The sequence below is a fragment of the Ixodes scapularis genome, unplaced genomic scaffold (assembly GCF_016920785.2).
Source record: "Ixodes scapularis isolate PalLabHiFi unplaced genomic scaffold, ASM1692078v2 PGA_scaffold12__126_contigs__length_90152505, whole genome shotgun sequence".
NCBI classification, from domain to species: domain Eukaryota; kingdom Metazoa; phylum Arthropoda; class Arachnida; order Ixodida; family Ixodidae; genus Ixodes; species Ixodes scapularis.
In genome coordinates, this window is record NW_024609838.1 from 69264758 (window position 1) to 69288530 (window position 23773).

General features: G+C 42.7%; 1 protein-coding gene across 1 annotated transcript in view; it reads right to left on the reverse strand.

Annotated features, from left to right (window-relative positions):
* Positions 1-9247: 9247 nt before the first annotated feature.
* The window catches only part of LOC8033954 (actin-like protein 6B), a 37911-nt gene continuing 23385 nt past the window's right edge, over positions 9248-23773 (reverse strand). The window contains exons 10-13 of the mRNA XM_029971300.4: positions 21849-21929; positions 16059-16154; positions 11178-11264; positions 9248-9457 (exon numbers count right to left, since the gene is read on the reverse strand). Of these exons, the coding sequence (XP_029827160.1) occupies positions 9377-9457; positions 11178-11264; positions 16059-16154; positions 21849-21929 (345 nt within the window). The 3' untranslated portion in view covers positions 9248-9376. The remainder of the gene's footprint in view (positions 9458-11177; positions 11265-16058; positions 16155-21848; positions 21930-23773) is intronic.

Below are 23773 nucleotides of genomic sequence, written 5' to 3' on the forward strand. Positions count from 1 at the left end.
GCCTATGCAGAGGAAATCATCAAATATCTGCTTTGTATGCGTAGCCTTTCGTATGGCAAATCATTAAGTTTATCTTGCATCAGATTGAGATGAATTTCTGATAATTCAAACGAAATTCGTGGCTTCCTGGAGTTTGAATTAATGAAAATCTCCTGCACCAGCGTTTGTGCGCAGGTAAACACAGGAAGAAGTGTACTAGGCCAATCATCTCGTTCTATCGTCTCAATGACCCAGGCTAAATGATCCATGACCCAGAACGGTCATGCTGCATTCTTAGTTATTGGCCTCGAGATCGACCTAGAGGTGGCGCTACGGTCGCGCTATCATCATCAAAGCGGGGATAGCGTTCGCGCGCGAGACGGCGTAGATTCTTGCATTTATTTTGTCGCATACTATCGGTGGGAAAACAATTCTAGCGGAAAAGGATGCGGTACTGTTCGGTGCTTCAGTGAAGATCGAATCGTGTTGCCAGCGTGCGGCCTAAATTTATATAATCGCTTCCGTGGATGCGTCGTCTGCTCTAGGCAGACGACGCAGCTTCAATGCCTTTTTTTTAACTTCTAGCTTTTGCAGTAATATATTTAGAATGAAGATAAGTTAGCGCTGTATTGGAAATTACCATGCTACTGAGTTCCTCTGCCCTTTTACTGTGCCATTGTGTGGGTAAGTATTTTCGAGTCTGAACAAATCTACTGCATTGCGATGAAGAGAGTGTCTCTTCTAGTTAAGATCTGCAAACTGCACGGTTGGCAGGACAAGTGGAACAAACTGCTCTAAGATATCTGCCGTGACTGTAATAAACGGGTGTAACCGAGCAACGCAGCAATATTCCTGCTATTAAATGCTTTTCTCGGTAGTGTGGGTTCACCCGCTTCAATTTGCTTGGTGAGGGCCGCGGATGTCAAGAGGCCAATACTATAAATTTCTGGCTAAATAATTTTGTATTCAAACACAGTAGACTCTGCAACCCCAACAAACGACGCGCACCACGACAGACATCAGCCAGTGATACTCTTTTACTGATGAGGTTCGATTGATTGGGGTTTTATGGCGCGAGAGCAACTAGGCCTAAATGCGCCAGGTGCATACATTATTGCAGGAAAAGGGTTAGGGAGAAGACAGAGCTATAGTAACTGGTGATGCAATAAAAGTATGAACATGGATCGTGTAAAAGGATATGAATTTCAGGTAAGTATAAAAGATATCATCAATAAGGAATTATCTAAAAATAAAAAAAACACACGGTGAAAAAGGAGGGGTTATAACAGGTGTAGATAGCCTGTTATTTTAAGAAATTGCAAAACTTTACTGAAAGGTACAAGAGGTTCATTTCCTAGCAAAAATTTGGGATGAAATGTAAGATGGGATCTAAAAATAGTGGAAAAACATACTCATCGTTTTTGATCCAAGAACCTACAGTGCCACAGAATATGTAGGACAGTCAATGTTTTGCCACAATGCTCACAGCGCGGGGTATCATCATTACAAAGTAAATATAGATGCGTTAAACAAGTGTGTCCAATACGCAAGCGGCACATCAAGACCTCGTGGAACCGGTTCCTCTGGTGGGAACTCTCCCATAATCCTAAACTAGGTTTGATATTATGTAGTTTATTGTCTGTTTCTTGATTCCATTCTAACTCCCAAAGTTCATAAATTGATTTTTTAATAACTGGTTCAAAATCCTCATAGGGTAGGCCGACCGATGCTTTTAGGCCACCATTAACAGAGGCAGCCAATCTATCTGCTGCCTCATTACCTGGAATACCTACACGACTTGGCACCAGCATAGTTTTATATCAGGGCCAAGTAGGAGAGCGCGATTCATTTGGGCCCGCGCTTGTTGAACGAGGCGATTCTTCGTAACGGCAAGAGAACATACAGCCAGTAGAGCACTCTTGGAATCTACGAACAAAATAGCCTTCCTCACACGGTCTTCTAAGATGTGTTTAAGCGCCATGAGCACAGCGTAAAGCTCAGCAGTGAAAATATTTGCAACACGGTCAATACGTCTCGCACTACTGAAGTGTTCCGAATAAACTGCGCAACCTACGAAAGACGAGCTTTTGGCCCCGTCAATAAAAAATTTCAGTCTTGATATTTCTCTTGTAATGCAAGAAATTCCTTGTGAAGAACCTGGGCTGATGGTTAACTGACCTTTTATTATATTTTGTAAGCGACCAGTCGCATGACAATCTTACTGCCTTCCAAGGGGCAACAGTCTGTGTTTCCTTGATCAAGTTACTTTCAGGAAAAGCCAGCTGCAGGGAGGCAGAAATGCTCTGAAGCCGGAAGCTTAATGGGCGTATTATGCTAGGTTTGTTTTCAAAAAGCCGCAAAAACATGGAGGTGTGAACCGAATTGTTTGATGGATGCATAGGATCAGATTTCACTTTGTACCCATAACACAAGCTAAGATATTGTCTGCACATCTCTAGTGACATTTGATGTGTATCTACATACAGGCTCAAAACAGGCGATGTCCGAAATGCTCCTGTGGCAAGTTAAAGGCCAAGGTGATGGACCGGATCCAGCATTTTTAAGACAGATTGCCGTGCTGATCCGTACACAATTGCACCATAGTCCGGACGAGAACGGACCAGCGAGTTGTACAATCGGATGAGACATCGCCTGTCAGACCCCCAGGATGTGTGAAAGCACTTTGAGAATGTTAGACGACCACAAGCATTTCTGGTTCAGCTCCTTGACGTAAGCCAGAAAGGTAAGTTTCTTGTCAAAAACAACCCCTAAAAATTTGTGCTCGTATTTTACATGTATTGTAGCACTATTGAGCTGCAAACAAGGATCAAGCAACAGACTACGACATAGTGAAAAGGGCACACACACTGTTTTTTCAGATGAAAACTTAAAACCATTTTCATCGGCCCAATTGCTCATTTTGTTTATTGAGAGTTGAAGCTGGCACTCGCAACTTGAGAGATTGCAGGGCGAAAAGGAAATCTGCACATCATCTACATATAATGAATATGAAACTGATGGAGGTATCACTGCAGCAAGGCTGTTTATCTTCACCACAAACAAAGTGACGCTCAATACAGTCCCTTCAGGGACGCCATTTTCCTGAGGAAAACATCCGAAAGTGTGGAACCAAGCCTAACCTGAAAAGTTTGGTTAGTCAAAAACTCCCTTATGCAGCACAACATGCGGCCACGGACACCATGTGTGTATAAGTCCTTTAAAATCCCGTAACTCCAAGTAGTATCATATGCTTTCTCTAGGTAAAAAAATACCGAAACGCAGTGCTGTCGTTGAAAAAATGCTTCACGTATGAAAGTTTCCAGGCGAACAAGAGGATCCAATGTTGATCGCCCCATTCTAAACCCACACTGATTGGGATCTAAAATTCCCTTTGTCTCTATAAAGTGTACTAATCGTCTATTTATTAGTTTTTCATAAGTTTTCCCAAGGCAACTGGTCATTGCAATGGGACGATAACTTGCTGGTAGAGTAAAGTCTTTACCGGGTTTTAGGAGAGGAATTATATGTGCCCGCTTCCAGCACTGAGGAAAGGCAGAAGCCATCCACAAATGATTAAAAAAGGTTAACAAATGGCCTAGAGATTCAGGAGACAAGTGCCACAACATTTCATAGTGGATTTTGTCAGGACCAGGTGCCGACTGCTTTTTTGACCCAAGGGCCACCTCGAGTTCGCACATTGTGAAAGGCTGGTTGTATATAAAGGCCTGTTCACACATACAGTGGAGCGCTAAGTTAGCGCTACGTGAGCGCTCCAAGGAGCGCTCATGTGGCGCTTCCTGGCGCGTGACTTAGTTCTAACACAGCGCGAGATTAGCGCTTCTGTAGCGCTTTGTTAGCGCTCCAGTAGCGCCTTGTTAGCGCTCGAGTAGCGCCTTGTTAGCGCTTCAGTAGCGCCGTGTTAGCGCTTTAGTAGCGCTTCTTGTACCGCGGTGCTGCGGATTAGCGCGTGCACTGCGGTTCCGGTTCCTGTGCTTGGGTGTGAATCAGCAGCACCATGGCGGACATGTGGGATGCGGAAATAGAAATGCGACCAATGCTCTATACATACGCGATTAGTGCATATGTGTGTGGACGGCTTAACGCCCAGAAGAGCCTTCTGGGTGCGCGACATCTTTCGCCACCGAGATACCGACAGGTACCTAGTGAACCTTGTTCCTAGGCTGAGGGACCGAGACACAGAGCTCTTTCGAAGGCGGTTATTTTTAACTGCGTGTCTTTGAAACCAGGGTCACGCATATCGAATAGAAAGCGATGAGGTCGTACCCAATCAATTAGTCGCTCAAAGTCCATGACTCTGGGTCGCCTGCCCGACCCTTTGCTTGGAGAGCGGCTGTTTTACTTCCTCTTCTTTCGATGCCAGAGGAAAAACAACAACAAAGGAGTCGCCGTGCACGCGCTGTTCCGCAGCAGCAAGCACGGCACAAGGAGCGTGCATGAAAGCGCTAACAGAGCGCTAACAAAGCGCTTCTGTAGCGCTAACAGAGCGCTAACAAAGCGCTTCTGAAGCGCTAACAGAGCGCTACTGAAGCGCTAACCAAGCGCTACATCACGCGCTAGGAAGCGCCACATAAGCGCTCCTTGCAGCGCTCACGTAGCGCCACATTAGCGCTCCGCTGCATGTGTGAACCGGCCTAAGAGTGTCTGATCCTGACATAGCAATTGGCTGCTTTTCTGCTACAGCTTTGAACTTCTTAAATTTTGCCGAATAATTAGATGAGCTAGACACTTCACAAAAATGTTCTGCAAGAACATTTGCCTGGCCTTTCAAGGCTGGCGAAGCCGAGGGAAAAAGAGGCGTCCTAAAAGAGAAGTAGTTACCCCCAATTTTTCTGATTAGGTCCCACACCTCCTTAGTAGTGACAAAACTGTTCACCTTGGAAACATATTTCATCCATGAGCTTTTCTTAGCTCGTTTCCTTGTCCAACGAGCCTTTGCTTTACATTTTTTAAACTCTATCATGTTCCAGACCACTCGGTAGCGGCAGAAAGTGCCCCAGGCCCTGTTTTGACGTTTAAGCGTAACAGAACAGTTTTTGGTCAACCAAGGCTTGCAGCGCTTAGGAAGATTTCCCGATGTTTGTGGAATGGAGGCAGAAGCAGCATTTATGACATGGTCAGTAACATACAAGGTGGCATTTTCCGGAATCATAGCTAAAATTTAGTTCAGTTGGGTCAAGCACTGCTTCCAATGCAAAAAGAGCCGAGTCAGCTTTGTCTAATATCCACCTGGGGATACGTGTTGAAAGTGAAGGAGGATCTACAGTACTTTCTAAAATAACAGGAAAATGGTCGCTCTCAAAAGGGTTATCTAAAACCTTCCAAGAAAAACAGGGAAGTAAAGTTGGGGATGAAAGAGACAAATCGATGGAACTGAAAGTATTATGAGCTGCACTAAAAAAATGTAGGATCATGTCCATTTAAAAGGCAAAGGCCGGATGACAATAAAAAACTTTCAATGACACCACCACAGGAGTCTTGGCGAGCACTACCCCACATGGGGTGGTGGGCGTTAAAATTCCCCAAGATTAGAAAAGGTTGCGGAAGTTGCGCTACAAGTCCATGCAGGTCATGTAAATGCAGTGAATATTTGGTGGCAAGTAGTGAAACAAGCATAAGGCAGTCAAGAAGAATACGAACTGCCACTGCTTCTAGAGAGGTTGTGAGAGGAACAGAAGCACAGGCAATACCACTCTGCACATTCACAGCTACTCCACCAGAGGGATTGCCATGGGATGCCCGGTCCTTTCTAAAAATTTAGAAAGAAAAAATTAAAAAAATTATGTCATCAATATTAGGGAAAAGACCACGGCAATTCCACTGCGTAATACTATAGTTCTTTGCCATTTGGAGACGAAAAAAATATATATAAGAGGGACCTAAAAGGGAGATCCGTTAAGGTTTAAAATCTATTTTTACACGTGGGGGTACTCTGCTTTTTTGGAGGATCTTTCTTTTTCCAAGTGGGGTCACTGGCGACAGAGAGGCGACTCCGATCCTGAGAGGGGAGCATCCTCCTCGAACCTGGGCCCACTTACGTCCATGGGCTCGTCTGTTGCCGCCGGCAGTTGACCCTTGGAGGTCGACTGCATTGGCGGCTTCCCGGGCTTCCTCTGTGGAGCAGAGGTGTGAGGGGGTAGGCCTCAGCCTTTAGGGGCCGAAGTGCCAGGTGGAGCAGGGGGGGCGGGGGGGGGGGGGGGGGGGGGGGGTCAGCCCCTGCCCCGAGGTGGATGCTGAGGAGGCAGCATCCACCTTGCGATTCGAAAGTGGTGTCACTGGCACCGCTCCCGGGGACGCCAGAGATTTCGACGGGAGGCGCAGATCGTCTGTAGACGTCCGTGTTCCAGTCGAAACCATTGGCTGCACCGGTCCCCTATGTACGGCCTGGGCATAAGAGCCTTTGGAGACAAAGGCAAAACGCTTTTTTTGCATCAATGTAGGAAATGTTTTAACCTTCAAGGTGAGAATTTCTTTTTCTTGCTTCCATAACGGGCAAGATCTGGAGTATGCTGGATGTTTTCCATTACAGTTAGTGCACTAAGCTTCGTTCTCACACACATCAGCAACGTGCTTCTTACTGGAGCATTTGGCGCAGGTCTCGCTGCCCCAACAGCTCCGCGACCCATGGCCGAACCTCTGGCACTTAAAGCAGCGCTGAGGGTTCGGCACATAAGGCCGGACACAGCACAGAAGGTAGCCTGCCTTTACATTAGTGGGTAGAGTCGCGGAGTCGAAAGTGAGAATAACATGCCTTGTTGTGCGTTCTACGCCGTCTCGACGGATGGTAATGCGTCGTGCTGCAACAACTCCCTGTCCAGAGAGACCCTCAAGCAGCTCTGTATCTGTCAAGTCGAGCAAGTCATCATCAGAGATGACCCCTTGGATGGTGTTTTAACTTTCGATGAGGGGTCACACTGACCTTGTAGTCTGAGACGGAGTTCAGGGCTAAAAGTGAGTCACTTTGTTTTTTTGTATTTACCTCCACAAAATGGCCTGATGCCATCTTTTTGGTGCTAAAGTTTGCACCAATAACACCTTCAAGCACTTTGGAAACTAAAAAAGGAGAAAGTTTTGCCAGTGGCTTTTCGTCCACAGAGTGCAGAACAAGAAACTTTGGAAATTTGAAAAGATCAGGGGTCTTAGTGAAAATGTCAAGGATTTCGGTGCGAGTCCTTTTCAGGGCCCGATCAGTTGGTTTAGTTTTGGAACCCATAAAGATGGGAAGGAATTTCAGTGCCCGGGTGCACCGCCCACCATGGAGCCCAAGGGGGTAGGTAATGTGCCATAACAAGAAAGGCTTGGCTGACACAATTAACAGTGCTGCCTGGGCACTATAACCGAGTGTAGATGCAGGGACAGGACCTGTTTCCACTCAAGGTTAGCCCTTGCCGCCTAAGAAGGTAAAAAAGGAAGCAAAAGAGTGCAGAAGAAAAGAGAAAGAGGTGGAACGAAAAGTGAAAGAAAAAAGAAGAGGGTAGAAGAGGCGACTGACAGAATCATTTTGGTCGGGCCAAGCCAGGACACCAGTCTACGAGAAGCAGGGGCCAAAGCGGTGTATTGTCTCGCCCGGGGGGCCCCGAAGGGTCCAAACAAACCCCGGGCTCAGCTCAACCACCAGGGTGCCCTTTTCCCAGGACACGGGTACACCACGCACAGCCAGACGTGGGTGGGCGAACCCACATGGCTCAGGGTTCGTAGTGATGCCACTCACCAAGCACCTACTAAAGTAGGTGCCCCCTGCGTGCGGGTATGGTGGCCCACGTGGCTGGGGTCCGTGGTGATACTACTTACCAAGCACCTAGCACCTATGGTGCAGGCGCCCCTTGCGGGGCTCGGGATCTGTGGAGACGCCACTCTCCAAACACCTGCTTTCACAGGTGCCCCCTGCGGGGTTGCTGATGAGGGCTAGCAACCTTCACGAGACTTTCCGATCACCCTCCGCGCTCACCTAATGCATATCGGGACTGGGCAGTTCAGATGAATCAAGTAATGCTTTAATTGCAAATTTTTTTTTTTGCCGGTTAATTGGAGTCTTGTGCTGGAGAAAGTCAACAAGGAGTAAAAAATGCCTGCTTTAATATTTTCGACGTCTTTATTTCTTTTGCGACACAGGCTTGCACGGTAAACCACTTCAGCGTGCTTGTCATTTCACCGAGGGTGATTTTACTGTTTAAATAATAACTTAAAAAATACTTCATCCTAAAAGGCTTCCCGTGTTCATATTTATGTAGGACTCATAACGTGAAGTTTACAATGGGAATGCAATATGCCATTTATGACATAGTAAAACCAGTAAAAAAAATGTGTGGTTTTAACGTCTTTCACGCAATATGACCGACGAAAAAAATCAATACGGATTTATTGATTGATTAGTCTATTAAAAATAGCAATCAGTCGGGTTAATTTTCTAATCAAACCACAGACCCACTCAACATTCAATGCTTTATGAAAGCCACGGTTTATGCGAGATAACTAATACGTGGGACCAGCGATTGTATACAAACCAACACACTAAGATTATGGAAGCTTCCGACTTAATAATAATCGCTTTGCTGAATTTCTACGCATGGGAAATGATACAACACAACCTTTAGTAAGAAGAAACGGCAACAAAAACATAAAGCATTTAATAAGGAATGTCAAGCTCAGCCTGAAACGGGCTTGCGTCGTCGAGATCCATGCTTCTGAGCATGCACTCGTAGCAGACGACGCATGGCAATATCCCCACTTTCGCGCGTTTTCAATTTCGGCCGCACGGTGGCGACACGGTTCGATCTCGAGGCGAATAGCAAGACCACAAGAAAGGCATGGCACACGGCCGGCTGTACTTTTACTCCTCCTTAAGTCTAGGCCAGGTCCGTGTTTCAAAAGGGACTCTCACGAAAATGAATGGATGCGATTCCAGCGAGCGCCGACTTTATTTTTATGCAGTGCCGAGATGCACTACTTCATCAATGGGTCAATCGAAATCAAACCACACCACTTCTCTCCATGTCTAAGAGATCCCATGATGCAATGTGCAAAGTGTTGCATGAAGGATTTTTGAAGTAGTCAATTGACAATTTTACTGCTGTACATTTAATTTTCTTACACGGCTTTCTAACTTTTCTTATTTCCTCAACATTCCAACGTTGTACCACTCCTTGTACGGCTTTCAGTCCAGAGCCGCAGTATCGCTAAATAAATAAATAAAAATCTATAAACTTCATCGCTCACTTATCTCCAGGTAACACAACCGGACATCTGCAGAGAAGCTGTGGGAGCGGGCATGCAGATGCCCATACTTTATTTAAGGGAATTGCGTCGAGCTTCGCTCTATGTACAACTAAAACCGCCGTCTGCGTGTTTGTCTCCTTCCAGGGTCGGGAAAGCGGAACGCTCAGGGACACTTCCTCTCGACCTGCGACTTCCCTCCCTCCTCGTACTCCTGCTTCGAGATCCACATCTGCTGGAAGGTGCCCTGCAACACACAAATTTACAACAAGAATTACTATATTTTCAGACAAAAATAAAAATCACCTGACTTAGACATTGCATCAAGTGCAATACAGGTATGAAAGCACTTGATGGAGGTTTTAACGAGCAGCACTTCCTACTGGAATGATGTGCTACGTGACATATGCCGAAGGCACTGTGAATGTACAAGGGCCAATTGAAAAGTAATGAGACTGATATTTTTATACAGAATTGGATGACTTTACAGGCTCCGATCATTTATTTTTTTCAAAGCAGCATCGTTTGCATTCAATATACAGTCAAACCTCAATGTAAAAAGTCCTATGTAACGAAATCCCCGACATAACTTTTTCTAACCGCAAATGCATGCACGCCATGTATTTTTGACCTCTATGTAAAGAAGTCCCGTTTGTTAAAATTTCAATGCAACGAAATTTCATGGAAAATTCGGCACAAACTTTTCGGTCCCAAAGGAGATTTTGAGAAGCACACGCGCTGAAACAGGCCCCCGATAAAGCGCAAAGGGTGAAACGGGCCGCCCAACTGGCCCACCTGGCCCAATGCTGCGAGGGTGGCCTCTGGGGACAAGTATGCGAATCTCGATAACACCAGAGCCGCCGCCATTTCGTCCGTCGGTTTCGTTCACGCTGCGTAGATTGTTTCGAGGCCTAACTACAAGCGTGCGTTTCTCGTTGCCCAGGTCAGCCCATGCTTTCTGCTTTTGAGGTCTAGTGACACTTTTTCGTGTATTAGTGCTCTAGCACGTGGGAACTCACAAGACGGGGACGACAGCAAGCCTGACGAGCAAGACATTTGCGATGTGCCCCACAACCGTGAAGTGGTGGACGTGATTGATGTCTTGAGGCAGTTCGCAAACATACAGCAAGACGAAGACGTGATGCAGGCCGTCTGGCTATGCGGACGTAATGTGACGCCAATAATAATGTAAAGAGTGGCCCAGAAAAAAGTGTCAGACTACTTTCAACAGAAATAAAGGCGTCCTTGGTGAGCTTTTGCGCACCCGGGAAACATTTATGTAAACTTTCTTTAACGTTAGCCCCGAATTTCTATGTAGCGAAATTTCAATGTAACTTCGTTACATCGAGGTTTGACTGTATTGACTAAATTTTTCAAAAAACAATTCAAAGAAATGTAGAAGGATGCTTTGCAACCGCACTTTCAGTGTTGCAGCTGCAACTTTGTTTACTTCATTGTATGAAGCAAACATCTTTCCGTGCAGGTTTTCTTTTTTTTTTTTTATTATTGAAAATGCCCACATTTCACACGGTGAGAAGCCCGAACTATAATGTAATAAATAAAAACAGCAGATGAATGAGAAATTAAAAATAAACGTTTAATGAGGCAAACTTGTGCCTACAAACTTAAAGAGAAAGGTACAATGCATCTTGCGTCGGCGAAGGAAGGGGGACCACACCAGAGTAGCGCGTTATCGCTGCTTTTATGCACATGGCGAGTTGAGGAATGTTCTGAACCAGAACACTTGATGACAGAATGGTCTGGAACTTTCCGGGAGAGTGCAGAATTACAAAAGAAAGTTCTGGGCCAAGTCGGGTTAAACCCTTTTCCTCAGTTGATTTTTCGTATAAACACCGAAAAATTTATGATGTACATAAAGCACGTTTCATGTTAAAAAACTGCATGGTTACCGTAAAGATGGCAACTGGAGGACAAAGTCTCGTGTCTTGATAAAGTTCATGACTTACCAAAGAGGCCAGGATTGATCCACCAATCCACGCCCCGAATCTTCGTTCCGCGGTTCCATTGGTGCTGATGATCTTCAGGCGCATGCTCTGCGTAAAAGCGTATGCATGCATCACTTCACTACAACACTCGAGAAAGCAATCGCCAGCAGTTAAATCCTTGTCTCGCCCTACCAGCTGCAGACAGCTACCTGAGAGTGATGCAAAAACATTTGGCACATTAAAGGGATGCTGACAGGGCATTTATGCTAAGGTTTTTATTTGTACATAACATACAGGAGCCCTACTACTCCCAACACAATTTGTGGCTCGAAATTTGTTTTCTTTCCACCCGAAAACCGCCCATCAAGAACCGGCCGGTTCGAGTCTCGCTCACTCTCTTTTTCGTGGCTACGCACAGTTTTCTATGGTTTAGACACAACCACCAAAGATAATTAAAGTCGTGGGCCAGCAAAGGCACACACTCAATACTAAGAATAGACGGAAAATATGATACCTATTTTTTGTGGCTTCTAAGAAACTGCAAATAAGTATGTTGACTGAAAAAAAAAGAATATTGCACAGTCACGTGATTTTTTGTAACTTTCTCCTCCTCTATAATTTTTCTTCCTCCCCAGTCCGGTTTCGGTTTCAAGCAGTTGCGTTTCTTGACCTTATTCAAGATATATGAGACGCTGTAGCAAAATATTGATAGGGTAGTCTTCTGACACCACAATAAATCGCCAGGCAAAAAAAAAAAAAAAAAAAAGAAATTGGGGGCTTGTTAGTGTTTCTTTAAAGGGGCACTGACACCCCAAAGGTCGCATTTATTTTTATTGTCTAAAACGATGCAAGTTGCAGTCATAGACACGCAAAAAAAACCGCATCGCAAAAAAAAATTTTCCCGCGCGCGCCTTTTTATTTTTGGCGTTTGATTTTCCCGCCTTTCGCTTCCTCGCTTGTTTTGATCGGTGACGTCAAAAATCAGGAAATTTAGAAGCTTTGTAGGCGACATCTCTATAACATTTAATTACGGCAATCGTAAAACATGTTTTTTAACGCAATTGCGAACGCACTACGGCCCTTCTTTTTGAAATACCAAAAATCGGGAGTTTGTTGTGGTGCCGTCTCCTGGATTTGTATCCTCCAACGGAAAACAGGCGACACCGCTCAAAACCGGTCCGCCGTAACGCCGCCGCTCACTCCTTTCCTCCTCGCTTTGGGTCGCCATGGCAACAGCAGGGAGTGGTGAAAGAAAGTCGACTCTTAGGTCTCCGCGATTTTTGACGTCAAGGCACCGGCGCCGATCGCGCGGGAACTTCGAATTCGGCATTTGGAAATTGTTTTTTTACTTCACAAATACTGAACTCCCAAATTTCAAATTTTGAGGGTAATGTCCCGGCATCGTTTTCAATCGTTTCGGATAATAAAAAAAAAAATTATTTTGATGTGTCAGTGCTCCTTTAAAGAAACCATGCAAAGGGAAAAAAAAATTTTTTAAACAGTCTAGATGAAAGAAGAATACTATAAAATAAATTTAAAACGAAAATTACTTTTTTTCAAAGCTATTGGCCTCGAGATTGATTTAGAGGTGGTGCTACTGTCGCGCTATCATCATCATCAAAGTGGGGATAGAAACATGGCCGCCACCATAGGCTCTCCACGTTCGCGCACGAGACGGTGTAGATTCTTACGTTTATTTTGTCGCATACTATCGTTGTGAAAACAATTTTAGCGGAAAATGGTGCCGTACTGTTTGGTACTTCAGTGAAGATCGAATTGTGATACCAGCTTACGGCCTAAATTTAAATAACCGCTCATGTGGACGCGTCGTCTGCCCTAGGCAGGCATTGGGAAGCATGCATCACCACGATAGATGCCTGTCTCCAAGTTAACTGCACTATTTATGTTAATAATTTGTTTCTTTTAAAATAGATAGATCGGTTCACCAGCGGGAAAATTCAACAATACAATGAATTCCAATCCATAATACTGGTACTGTGGGCTGTGAAATCGCAGGTTCTATGCATTTTTTTTTTTTTTTTTTCACTTTTAGCTTTTGTTGTAATATAAATACTTTGCATGAAGAGAAGTTAGTGCTGCATTGGAAATTACCGTGCTATAGAGTTCCGCTGCAGCCGATGTTTCCCTTTATTATTGTGCCATGGTGTGGGTAAGTTTTTCGGAGTCGGAACAATTCTACTATGTTGCGATGAGGAGAGAATGCCTCTTGTAGTTACGATCCGGAACATATTCGTTGGCAGGACAACTGAAATAAGTGAAACAAACTATTCTAGTATATTTACCGTGGATGGAACAAACAAGTGTAACCGAGCAACGCAGTAGCGTGCATGTTATTTGATGCTTTTCTCGGTAGTGTGGGTCCACCCGCTTTTATTTTCTTGGCGAGGGCCGCAGATGTCAAGAGGCTAATATTACCAATTTATGGCTAAATAATCTTCTATTCAAACATAGTAGACTCTGCAACTCCAACAAACGACCTGCACCACGACACAGACAGCATCGGCCGCAGCGACACTCTTTTACTGATGAGGGCTAGCAACTCTCATGAGACTTTCCGATCACCCTCTGCCCTCACCTAACGTAAGACTGGGCAGTTCACCGATTAACCTTCAGATTATTCGAGTGATGCTTTAATTGCGATATTTCTTTTTGCCGTTTAATCGGAATCTTGTGCTAATTAAAGTCGACAAAGAGTAAAAAATATCTGCTTTAATTTTTTGACGTATTTCTTTCTTTTTAAGATACAGACTTGCACGGTAAACCACTTCAGCATGCTTGTGATTGTCATCGAGGGTGATTATACTGTTTAAAACGTAACTTAAAAATCACGTCACTTTAAAAGGCTTCCCGTATTCATATTTCTTTAGGCATCACAATGTGAAGTTTAAAATATGAACTTTTGGAATATGCCATTTATGACATAGTAAAACAATGTGTAGTTCTAACGTCTTTCATGTAATATGACTGGAAAATAAACAAATATTGGATTTATTGATTGATTAGTCTATGAAAAGGTGGCGATCAGTCGGATTAATTTGGTAATGAAGGCCCAGCTCCAATCAAGATTCAACGTTTTATGAAAGCTATGGATTGTGCGAGATTACAAAAATATGTAAGACCAAAGGTCCTACAAACCACAGCACTAAGATTATGGACGCATCCCACTTAATATTTATTGCTTCATTGAATTTCCACGCATGTGAAACGATAGAACACAACCTTTAGTAAGAAGAAACAACAACAAAAACCTCAAATATTTAATAAGAAAGGTCCCGCTCAGCTGAAAACGGGCTTGCGTCGTCCAGACCCATGCTTCTGAACGTGCGCCCGTAGCAGACGACGCACAGCGGTATCCCCGCTTTCGCATGTTTCCAATTTCGGTCGCACGGTGGCAACATGGTTCGATCTCGAGGTGAATATTTACGGCTCAAAACGAATTTGCAGTTGGCGCCTGCAGGAGCCGCAGCGGGTCAAGTGGTACACCTGTGCGCCATCGCACGGTGCCGTTGCCGCCTCAAAGTCACGCTGCCACCGCACGCCAAGCGTGGCGCGCCACCGGTTCAACGAGTTTCACCACGCCGCTGCCGCCGCCGCCGCCATCTCACTAGCGCACAGGTCTATCACGTCTGCTTGCACTTTCTCAGAAGCTTCCTTTGCTCTCTAAAAGTTACTTATAAATTTTCGTTTTTTGTTGCACTTCAAACGAAGATGAATAAGTAACTTTTAGAGACCATAGGAAGCTTCCGAAAGGACACAAGCCCCACGTGACAGGTAGCGGCCAATTTTTCGCGGCGCCCGCGGGCGCTAGCTACAAATTTGTATCACGCCGTAAATATAGCTATAAAAATTTTATTTTTTCGTAGTAAATTTGTTTTATGACTTCCTTTTCCCAACCAGGCTGTTTACAAAAATGTTTCTTTTTTCCTTTGCATGTGTCCTTTAAGGCGAGACACTACCCAAAAAATTCAATGTTTAAACCACATGTCTGATTTAAATGACATTTACAGAGCTTGTTTCTGTTGATGTTGATGTTGAGAAAATTTCTACCAAATTTTGTTAACCTGGGTGAAGTACAAAAAAATTGTGAATGTTCAAAGATGAAAGTGGGCGTGTCTGTGTAAGAAAACTATCGTTTTGAAATTACTTATAAATTTGTCGTTTTCATGTGTTATATTGCTTTAGGACGGTTCAGAGCAGATAACTATCAAGCTATATTTCTATATTATACAACCTTTCATGATAAAAAAGCGACATAAACACAAATACTGTTTTATAGATTTCTATCCTTTGTCCAAAAGTTTAGTTCTTGAGCATGAAAAATGACAAAAATAAAAAATACAAGCTCATAGCTATTTTTGTCTTAAAATTTCACCCCAGAAAAGCTCATAAAAATGAATCCAAATTACGTAATCAGAAAACAATAGTATTCCTGAAGTGAAATTTATGCTAAAAAGTGGAATGAAGAAAAATGTGTTCAAAGTGCTCCAACCTCTACCTTTTCTTTAGCATCGGTGGACCGAAAATAATTTATAAAAAAAGTAACTATGCAGTGTAAACTAATGAAACTTTCTGGGAGTACTCCCTACATGTTGGTGGATGTGTAAATATGACATTTTTCAAATCAACTTTTTTGCTAAAATAGCTTTTTGTGGGTAGTGTACCCTCCAGTCCCACGGTTTAGGATCTTCAATGAGCACGACCGCATGCCGGTACGACGCGTATCCAGATTGAAATGGGCAGGGGTGGGGATTGAGCCCGGGTTCCCCGAGTTCTGCAGCGCGAGCTTTCGCTCGACGTGCTCCGAGCTGCTGTGCGCTAGTCCACTTGGCTACCGACCCACCCCCCCCTCGCAGTGGCAGGGGGTTTGTAAAGAGCACTTACGGGAGGCGTCTTAGCAGAGAGGTCACGGTTCAACCGCTCCGTGAACCCTTGGAGCAGGGTGTTGCCTCCTGTGATGGTCACGCTGCCGTACAGGCTCTGCAAGAAAAGAAGGAACTCAGAAAAGCTAGATCTTAATTCTTTCTATAAATGTGGGAGACACGAACATTATACTATAAATGTGGGAGACACGAACAAGGTGGAAGAGCTAGAACAGTATATGAGATCTAATAACTTGGAGATCAAAGGTGCCCCTGTAATGGGCAACCCAATCGACATCGTAAAGAAAATCGGTGAACTGGTGGGTGAACCTGTTGAGAACACAGATATTGACATTTGCCATCGGGTTCCCACCCAAAGAAATGAAAAAAACATCATAGTACGCTTTGTTCAGCGATCCAAGCGAAATTCGTTGCTTGAAAAATGCAAAAAAAAGCGACTGACGACCTCAGATATTGATGCACTGGGATCCGAAAATCCTATGTATGTAAACGAGCACCTGACGAGGCAGAATAAGCAGCTACTTGGAGCGGCAATCGCCCGCAAGCGCGAGACTAGATGGAAATTTGTCTGGACAGCAGGAGGGAAAGTGTATGCAAAGAAAGATGTTACGTCGGCTGTCATCAGAATCGCGAACCAAAGTGATATTCAAAAAATGATCGCGTAATCGGACTGTCCCAAAACAGTTCCGATAAGCGTTGCTCTTATCTCATGACTTCCACTTTTACGGAAGGCTGTGTCTACTATGACGAGTCATCATTTAACCGAACATTTCAAAATACCAAAAATGCCTTTTCTTTAATTCATTTTAATACGAGAAGTATAATCAACAAACAAGATGACCTTAATTTGTTTTTCAATTCATTATGTCTAAATTTTGATGTCCTTCTTTGTACGGAGACTTGGGTCCCTCAAGATGTAGAACCGCCTGGTTTTGTTGGTTATAAATGTGCGAGCTTGGGAAGAAAAAATAAAAGAGGAGGTGGTGTTGCCATTTACCTTAATGATGATATATCGTGGTACGTACTTGATGAGTTTTCTATGATCACCTCTGATGTAGAGTGTCTCGTCGTTCATGCTGGAAGCGTCCTTATTAGTGTTGTGTATAGGCCCCCCGCGGGAAGTAAGTCTGTTTTTCTCTCGATTTTTGAAGACCTTCTTGATTTTCTCGGTTCGACTGCTAAACCATTTTTTGTTATGGGCGACGTAAATATAGATCTACTTGGAAATGAAAGTGACTCTATTGAAATAAAGAATGTCTTGGCTGCTTGTGGGTGTATAAATACGGTGACACTGCCTACCAGAGTGACTTCTGAACGGTGTAGCTCTATCGATGTTTGTATAACAAATCTAAATACTAATGAGGTCTCATCAGGTGTTTTTGAACATGATCTCAGCGACCACTTACCTATTTTTTGTCTCTCGGCTCTTCATAGAAAGATTGGTGCCTCTTACAATGAAACTTTCAGTTACAGGAAAATAGATGAAGAATCGTTGAGAAGGTTTCACGACAACATTTCTGTCATGGACTGGAACAGTGAATATTTAGAAGAAAACCCGAATCTTGCGTACGCCAGTTTCCTAAAAAAATTTCAACATTGTTACGACAGAGCTTTCCCACTGAGACAAATTAACAAGCGGAGAAATAAATTTCGCAAACCTTGGATGACTCCCGATTTATACACACGCGTTAAAGAAAAAAATAAAATGTACCACGACTTTCTTAAGTGTAGAGACCAAGAACTTCTTGCTGCATTCAAGAAATATAGAAACAAACTAACCTCTGATTTAAAAAATGCCAAACAAGAATACTACTTGCACCTGTTTTATCTCGTTCAGAGTGACCCCAAGAAGATATGGGAAGCCGTAAACACCTTAACAAATAAGCATAGTCATTCCCGGGATATAAATCACGTGATTATTGATGGGAATCATGTGAGCGGTATAGAACTATGTAATTCGATGAACGAGTATTTCGTAAATGTTGGTGCACCTTTAGAATCCGACAATGAGCCCTTACGCGGTGGCATAATGACCACGCACTCTATAACCAATTCGATAATGTTATCACCAACCACCCCACAAGAAATAGAAGGTCTTATAAATAAGATAAAAAATAATGTAGCCCCTGGCGTAGATGAAATAAAACCCACTCCCATTAAATACGTTTCTAAAATTATAAGTAACATCTTATCCCATATAATAAACTGTACTCTAGAATCGGGTATATTCCCAGACGCCCTAAAAATTGCTAAAGTTACCCCTGTCTTTAAAGGAGGGAAACCGTATCTACAAAATTATAGACCTATATCAGTCTTGCCAATATTTTCGAAAATATTTGAGGGAGTTATACAAAGCCGATTATATCAGTTTTTTATAAAGCATGATGTCATAAACAAATCACAGTATGGTTTCCAAAAGGGCAAATCATCAGAGCAGGCACTTGTTGAGACGAAAGATAAAATAATATATAACATGGAAAATAAATTATACACACTGGGAGTTTTTTTAGACTTTAAAAAAGCATTCGACACGATTCAACACCAAATTTTGTTAAGTAAACTTCAACTGTACGGAATACGAGGAGTAGCTTTGGCTTTAATAAAACACTATCTAACAAATCGCCTTCAATTTGTCAAAGTTAACAACTCTCTCTCAACCACGTTGGAAGTAAAATATGGTGTCCCCCAAGGTTCTATCCTAGGCCCCTTGTTGTTCCTCCTTTACATAAACGACATTACTGCTATTCCTAGATCTCCAGAACTGATTATATACGCAGATGATACAAACGCATTTTTCGCCTCTGCCTCCAAAGCATCCCTAGAGTCAATGGCAAATAGCTATCTCGCTGAATTAGCAGTGTGGCTCAATAAAAATAAACTGCAACTAAATTCTAAGAAAACCAAGTATATAATTTTTGCTCCAATAAACAAACATGATAATACTCCAATAACTCTGTATTTCGAAAACACGATTATAGAGCAAGTCTCCGAACAAAAACTTTTAGGCGTTTGGTTTAACCAGGAGCTTAGCTGGAATGCACATGTAAATAAGTTGACTGCTGAGCTTTCTCAGGCAGTTGGATGTTTGTATAAAATAAGAAACCTGATTCCTACATGGTTAAAAAAACAAATTTATTACTCTCTTTTTTACTCAAAGTTATGCTACTGTATTTTAGTATGGGGCACCACCACGCTCACAAACTACAATAAGATTCTTAAATTACAGAAGAAAATTTTGCGGTTATTTGAAAGTTACACGGGAAATATGCAAGACCTTCCAACTGAGCCACTCTTTAAAAAACATGGTATACTCAAGGCTAACCAAATTTATGATTTCAAGTTAATGCAACGTATCAAAACTGAGAAACTTTATGATAAAAATACAAGTGATGTAGAGCACAGATACACCTTTCGGCACTCTTTAAGACGACCCCCACAGATTCGAACAAATTACGGAAAGCAAACTAAAGATTATCAGGTGACCAAATTATTAAATTCAATTGGGACCTTCGTGGATTTTAATAACTCCTTTTCTAAATTTAAAAAAGAGCTGAGGACACTTTTGGTGGGCAGTGACACTGTTTTATAGCCATTTTTATACATGTACAATTTGATGGTTCTTATTTTTTGAACTTGTGAAAAAGTTTCTTTCACAATCTATATTACTAGTTTGCGATCCTCATGATGATGTATTATAAAGCTATGACATTATTTGAATTGCTGATTGTTCTACAACTGTATGAGTGTTTACTATACAGTGTACCGTATGTACGAACTGCAAAGGGGACAGAGACCTTCGTCAGGCATTTTCTGCCTTTAGTCTCTGTTCCCCTTTCGGTTGATCCGAAAGAAATAAAGACTTCAATTCAATTCAATTCAATAAATCTATCTCCCAGCACTCAAACGTCTGAAGGTAGTGCCACATTAAATAGATAAAAATATCTGTATTCCTTCCTCCATGGGAAATTTACGATTAGCGTCGAAAAATACATCTCCTTTTTGTCTACCGGATTGTTGAGTATCAATCCCACCAGACCAACCGAACAATACGGATAAAGCTTTTGAATATTAATTTCCGCCCAAGTAATACAAAACTAGAATTGATAATTTTTTCAATTGAAAGCTTTAATGCTTTCAATAGAATGACACATTTTCTTAGACTGCTTCTTGTATGCTCATGTTTTGCTTTGTGTTTATAACATTGTATACCCCTTCAGCCATGGCTTTCAGTGAAGCCTGCAGTATCTACATTAATACATAAAAATCGGTGCGGTCGCTACGCTGACTCTCGATGCTCGATGAACTGCGTCGGCATTTAGTGCGGGGGTTCTGACCCATCGAAGGATGGGGATGCCATCTTCGCAACAGTCCGCATACTGTTGCTTTCGGTCGGAGACCCAATCTGTCCTCCCAGGCGTCGGCGGTTTTGCGCAACCGGCGCCGTCGCTGCGCCTCGGTTTTACATTATCGCGTACGACTACGGCCACTCGATCCCCTCCTCTCCCGCTCCAGCGGAACGTCATTGGAAGAGGGCCAGAAGACTTTTTCTTCCTTATAAGAGAGAAAGTGGATCCAACGAGCGAACGAACGGAGTGAAAGAGCATGGCGGGAACTGCGAACCGCACCGTGGCCTCACCAAACCAGTCCCGTTTGGTCCGGTTCAGTGCAGTCCAAACCACAACAGTTCAATGAAAGACGACAGCATGCACCGGGGCAATAAATGCTAGCGCATCCAAAATATATATATATATAAATGTGCAGCAGGACGTGTACAGTTCTCTCCCCATAACTAACTATAAAAAAAAGACCTCAAGGTGGTAAGATAACAATAATAAAAAAAAAAAATCAAAATTTAAAAATATGCCACAGAATGTGGCAGACCAAAGTCTAGTTGTCTGAATTCAAACTATTGCTATGGCATGTTTTAACAACGGACAACAAATGTCTGAATGAAACGAGCCAGCTGAAGCGAATACTTCCAAAGGTAATTATGGATTTTAGGTCATTCACTTACTAGTTGTCACATTAAACCCATAATCTGACATCTGCTGCAGTTCAAAACATTATTTTGCAGGAATTGTTTCTTTATTTCTGGCATCATCTTTAAGACTATTTCCCCTCTTAGAAAAACTTATCTGTACATAATAAAGGTGTCCTCCTAAACTGCCTAAAAAAATGTTTTTTTTTGTTTTGTTTTCTGCAAAATAAACAACATGCTTAACCTCTGCCCAATGTTGCCCTAGCAATTCGAACCAGATGCCAAAGTTTCAAAAACTAACCATCATCTCATTCAAAATTTATAAGAAATTTTCTGAAAATTCCTATGAGGAAATGGGGCCTGTTCTTGGTAACTGGCACAATTTATCTCCATGTACAAGGGCTCCCCATTTTCCCACAAAAACTTTCCAAAAAGTAACTTATAACTTTTAAATAACATAAGGGTTAGTTCTGAAACGCTGGCATCTGGTTCGAACCACTAGAGCTACGTTTGGGCGAAAATTAAGCGTTTGGCGACGCAAAGTTTATTTTTGTGGCAAAAAAAAAAATAAAAAAAATTTTTTGAGTGTTTCTCATTTACAGCTTATATAGAAGAGAAACCTTGCATGTTTTTCATCACTCTTTTTTTACAATTCTTTTCAACTTTTCACACAATTTTCAGGTTGCAAATATCACTAATGATGCTTCTCATAAAAGAAAGTGGGAGAGGAGGCAGAAAATTCCGCAAGGAAACGAAGCACAAATCGAAAAAGGAAAAAACAACGGGGTCACCAGGCGGAAAGCGATCACTCACCGGTCGAATGTCGATGTCGCACATCCCCACGCTGGTTGTGACCACCTGTGCTGCTCCCATCATGGTCGTACCAGGGGCGCCCTGCAAGAGAGCAAGCTCGTCCTTCACGAACCACAGCCAAACCACTGCAGTTCCTTTCTGTTACAGTCAAGAGTCAATCAATAAGCTAAGCGAGGATACCGATACTCCATTCGCCGACTGTCTTGTCGGCACCAGCATTTCATTACGTGGTGCAGAGCCCCCACAGAGCCCTTCACTCTTTACACTTTAGCAGAGCGAATGCTCGAAAGGAGGGTCACCAATGATCAACCGGCTCCGCAAAATTTCAGCATATAAGCTGCAAAAATTAAGTCTCTCGATTGTTTCATACTGAAGAGATAGTTCTATTAAGGTGGGATTTGCTGCCAAAAAGCTGAACCGAGAAAATTGTGTTCGAAGTGCTCAAACCTAAACCTTTCCTTTAGCATCAATAGACCGAAACCTATTTTTATAAAAAAAATAACTGTGCAGTGTAAACAATTGAAACTTTCTGGGAATACTACTCTCTAGATGTTAGTAATGTAAATATGGCATTTTCAAAATCAACTTTTTTTGCAGAATTTTATTTTTCTGGGTAGTGTCCTCCCTTAACCCACGACAGACTATAGTCATGCAACTTGTTGCGTTTTCATGGGTAGACCGATGCAGAGCAGGTGTTGAGGCTACTCACACCAAACAGACGCACTCCAAGCACTGTATAGGGAGCGGCGTACTAAAGTCCCAATAGGTTGGTTGGTTGGAGGCAATGTTACTAGACGACACCAGCCGTAAAACTTCCCATAGACAATATACAACGGAGAGCACTTCAAAACAGTGTCGACTCCTAGCCGCAGCTTTTCAACTAAAGCCGGCTCTGCACTTTAAATACGCGGTGAAGCCCGTAGTAGAGACTGGCCGGTCGGCGACTAAGTGAATCTGGGCGAGTCTGCCATAAACGTGTTGCCCATGCATGAAGACGCTTCTCTTTCCGACTTTGGCAGGCGAGGGCTTTTGAATGTGTTTCGACACCTGCGGCACAGTTCGTTTCAGAACATGACGCAAACGACGAACTCGTACATTCTTTAGGGAGGACACTACCCAAAAAAGAAAATTTCTGCAAAGAAAAAGTTGATTTTGAAAAATGCCATATTAACATCCACAAACGTCTAGAGGGCATTCCCAAAAAGTTTCATTAGTTTACACTGCAATATTAATTTTTTATAAATTATTTTCGACCCACCGATGCCAAAAAAAAGGCAGAGGTTAAAGCACATTAAACACATTTTTCTATGTTCTACTTTTTGGCAAAAATTTCACTTTAGGAAAACAAACCTACAACACAATAGAGAATTATTCTTAGGTGGTTTTCTGGGATAACATGTTGTAAAAAACATGCCTGGCTGGTTAGTTTTCCAGCTTTAACATTATTTTATGCTAAAAAAAAACGATTTGTAAAAAAGTGCAGACATGAAAAAAAAACATTTTAATCTTCTTATGGAGTTATACTTATGAAAAACAATGCAATATAACTAGCTGGGTATGTACTATCGGTATTCCTATGACTATATTACACATAAAAATCACAAATTCTTATTTTATTTTAAAACGATAGCTTTCTTAAGCGAACACACTGACTTCCATATTGTAACATTCTTAACAAGTTTCAAAATGGATGTAGGACAATGAAGTTTGGCAGGGATGGTCTTGCCACTCATAAAAACTTTGACTGCAAATTTGATGGAAATCAAGCAAGCGGTATAGAAGTTGACTATTATGGGTAGTGTCACCCCTTAAAATAGTCTCGTCGTCCAGAAGCACCAATGTAGACGACAAAGGTGACAGCATCTCCTAATGCACAGCGTGCGCCCCTTCGCAGGCAACGCGCAAAGGAGTCCCGCTTCCACGTG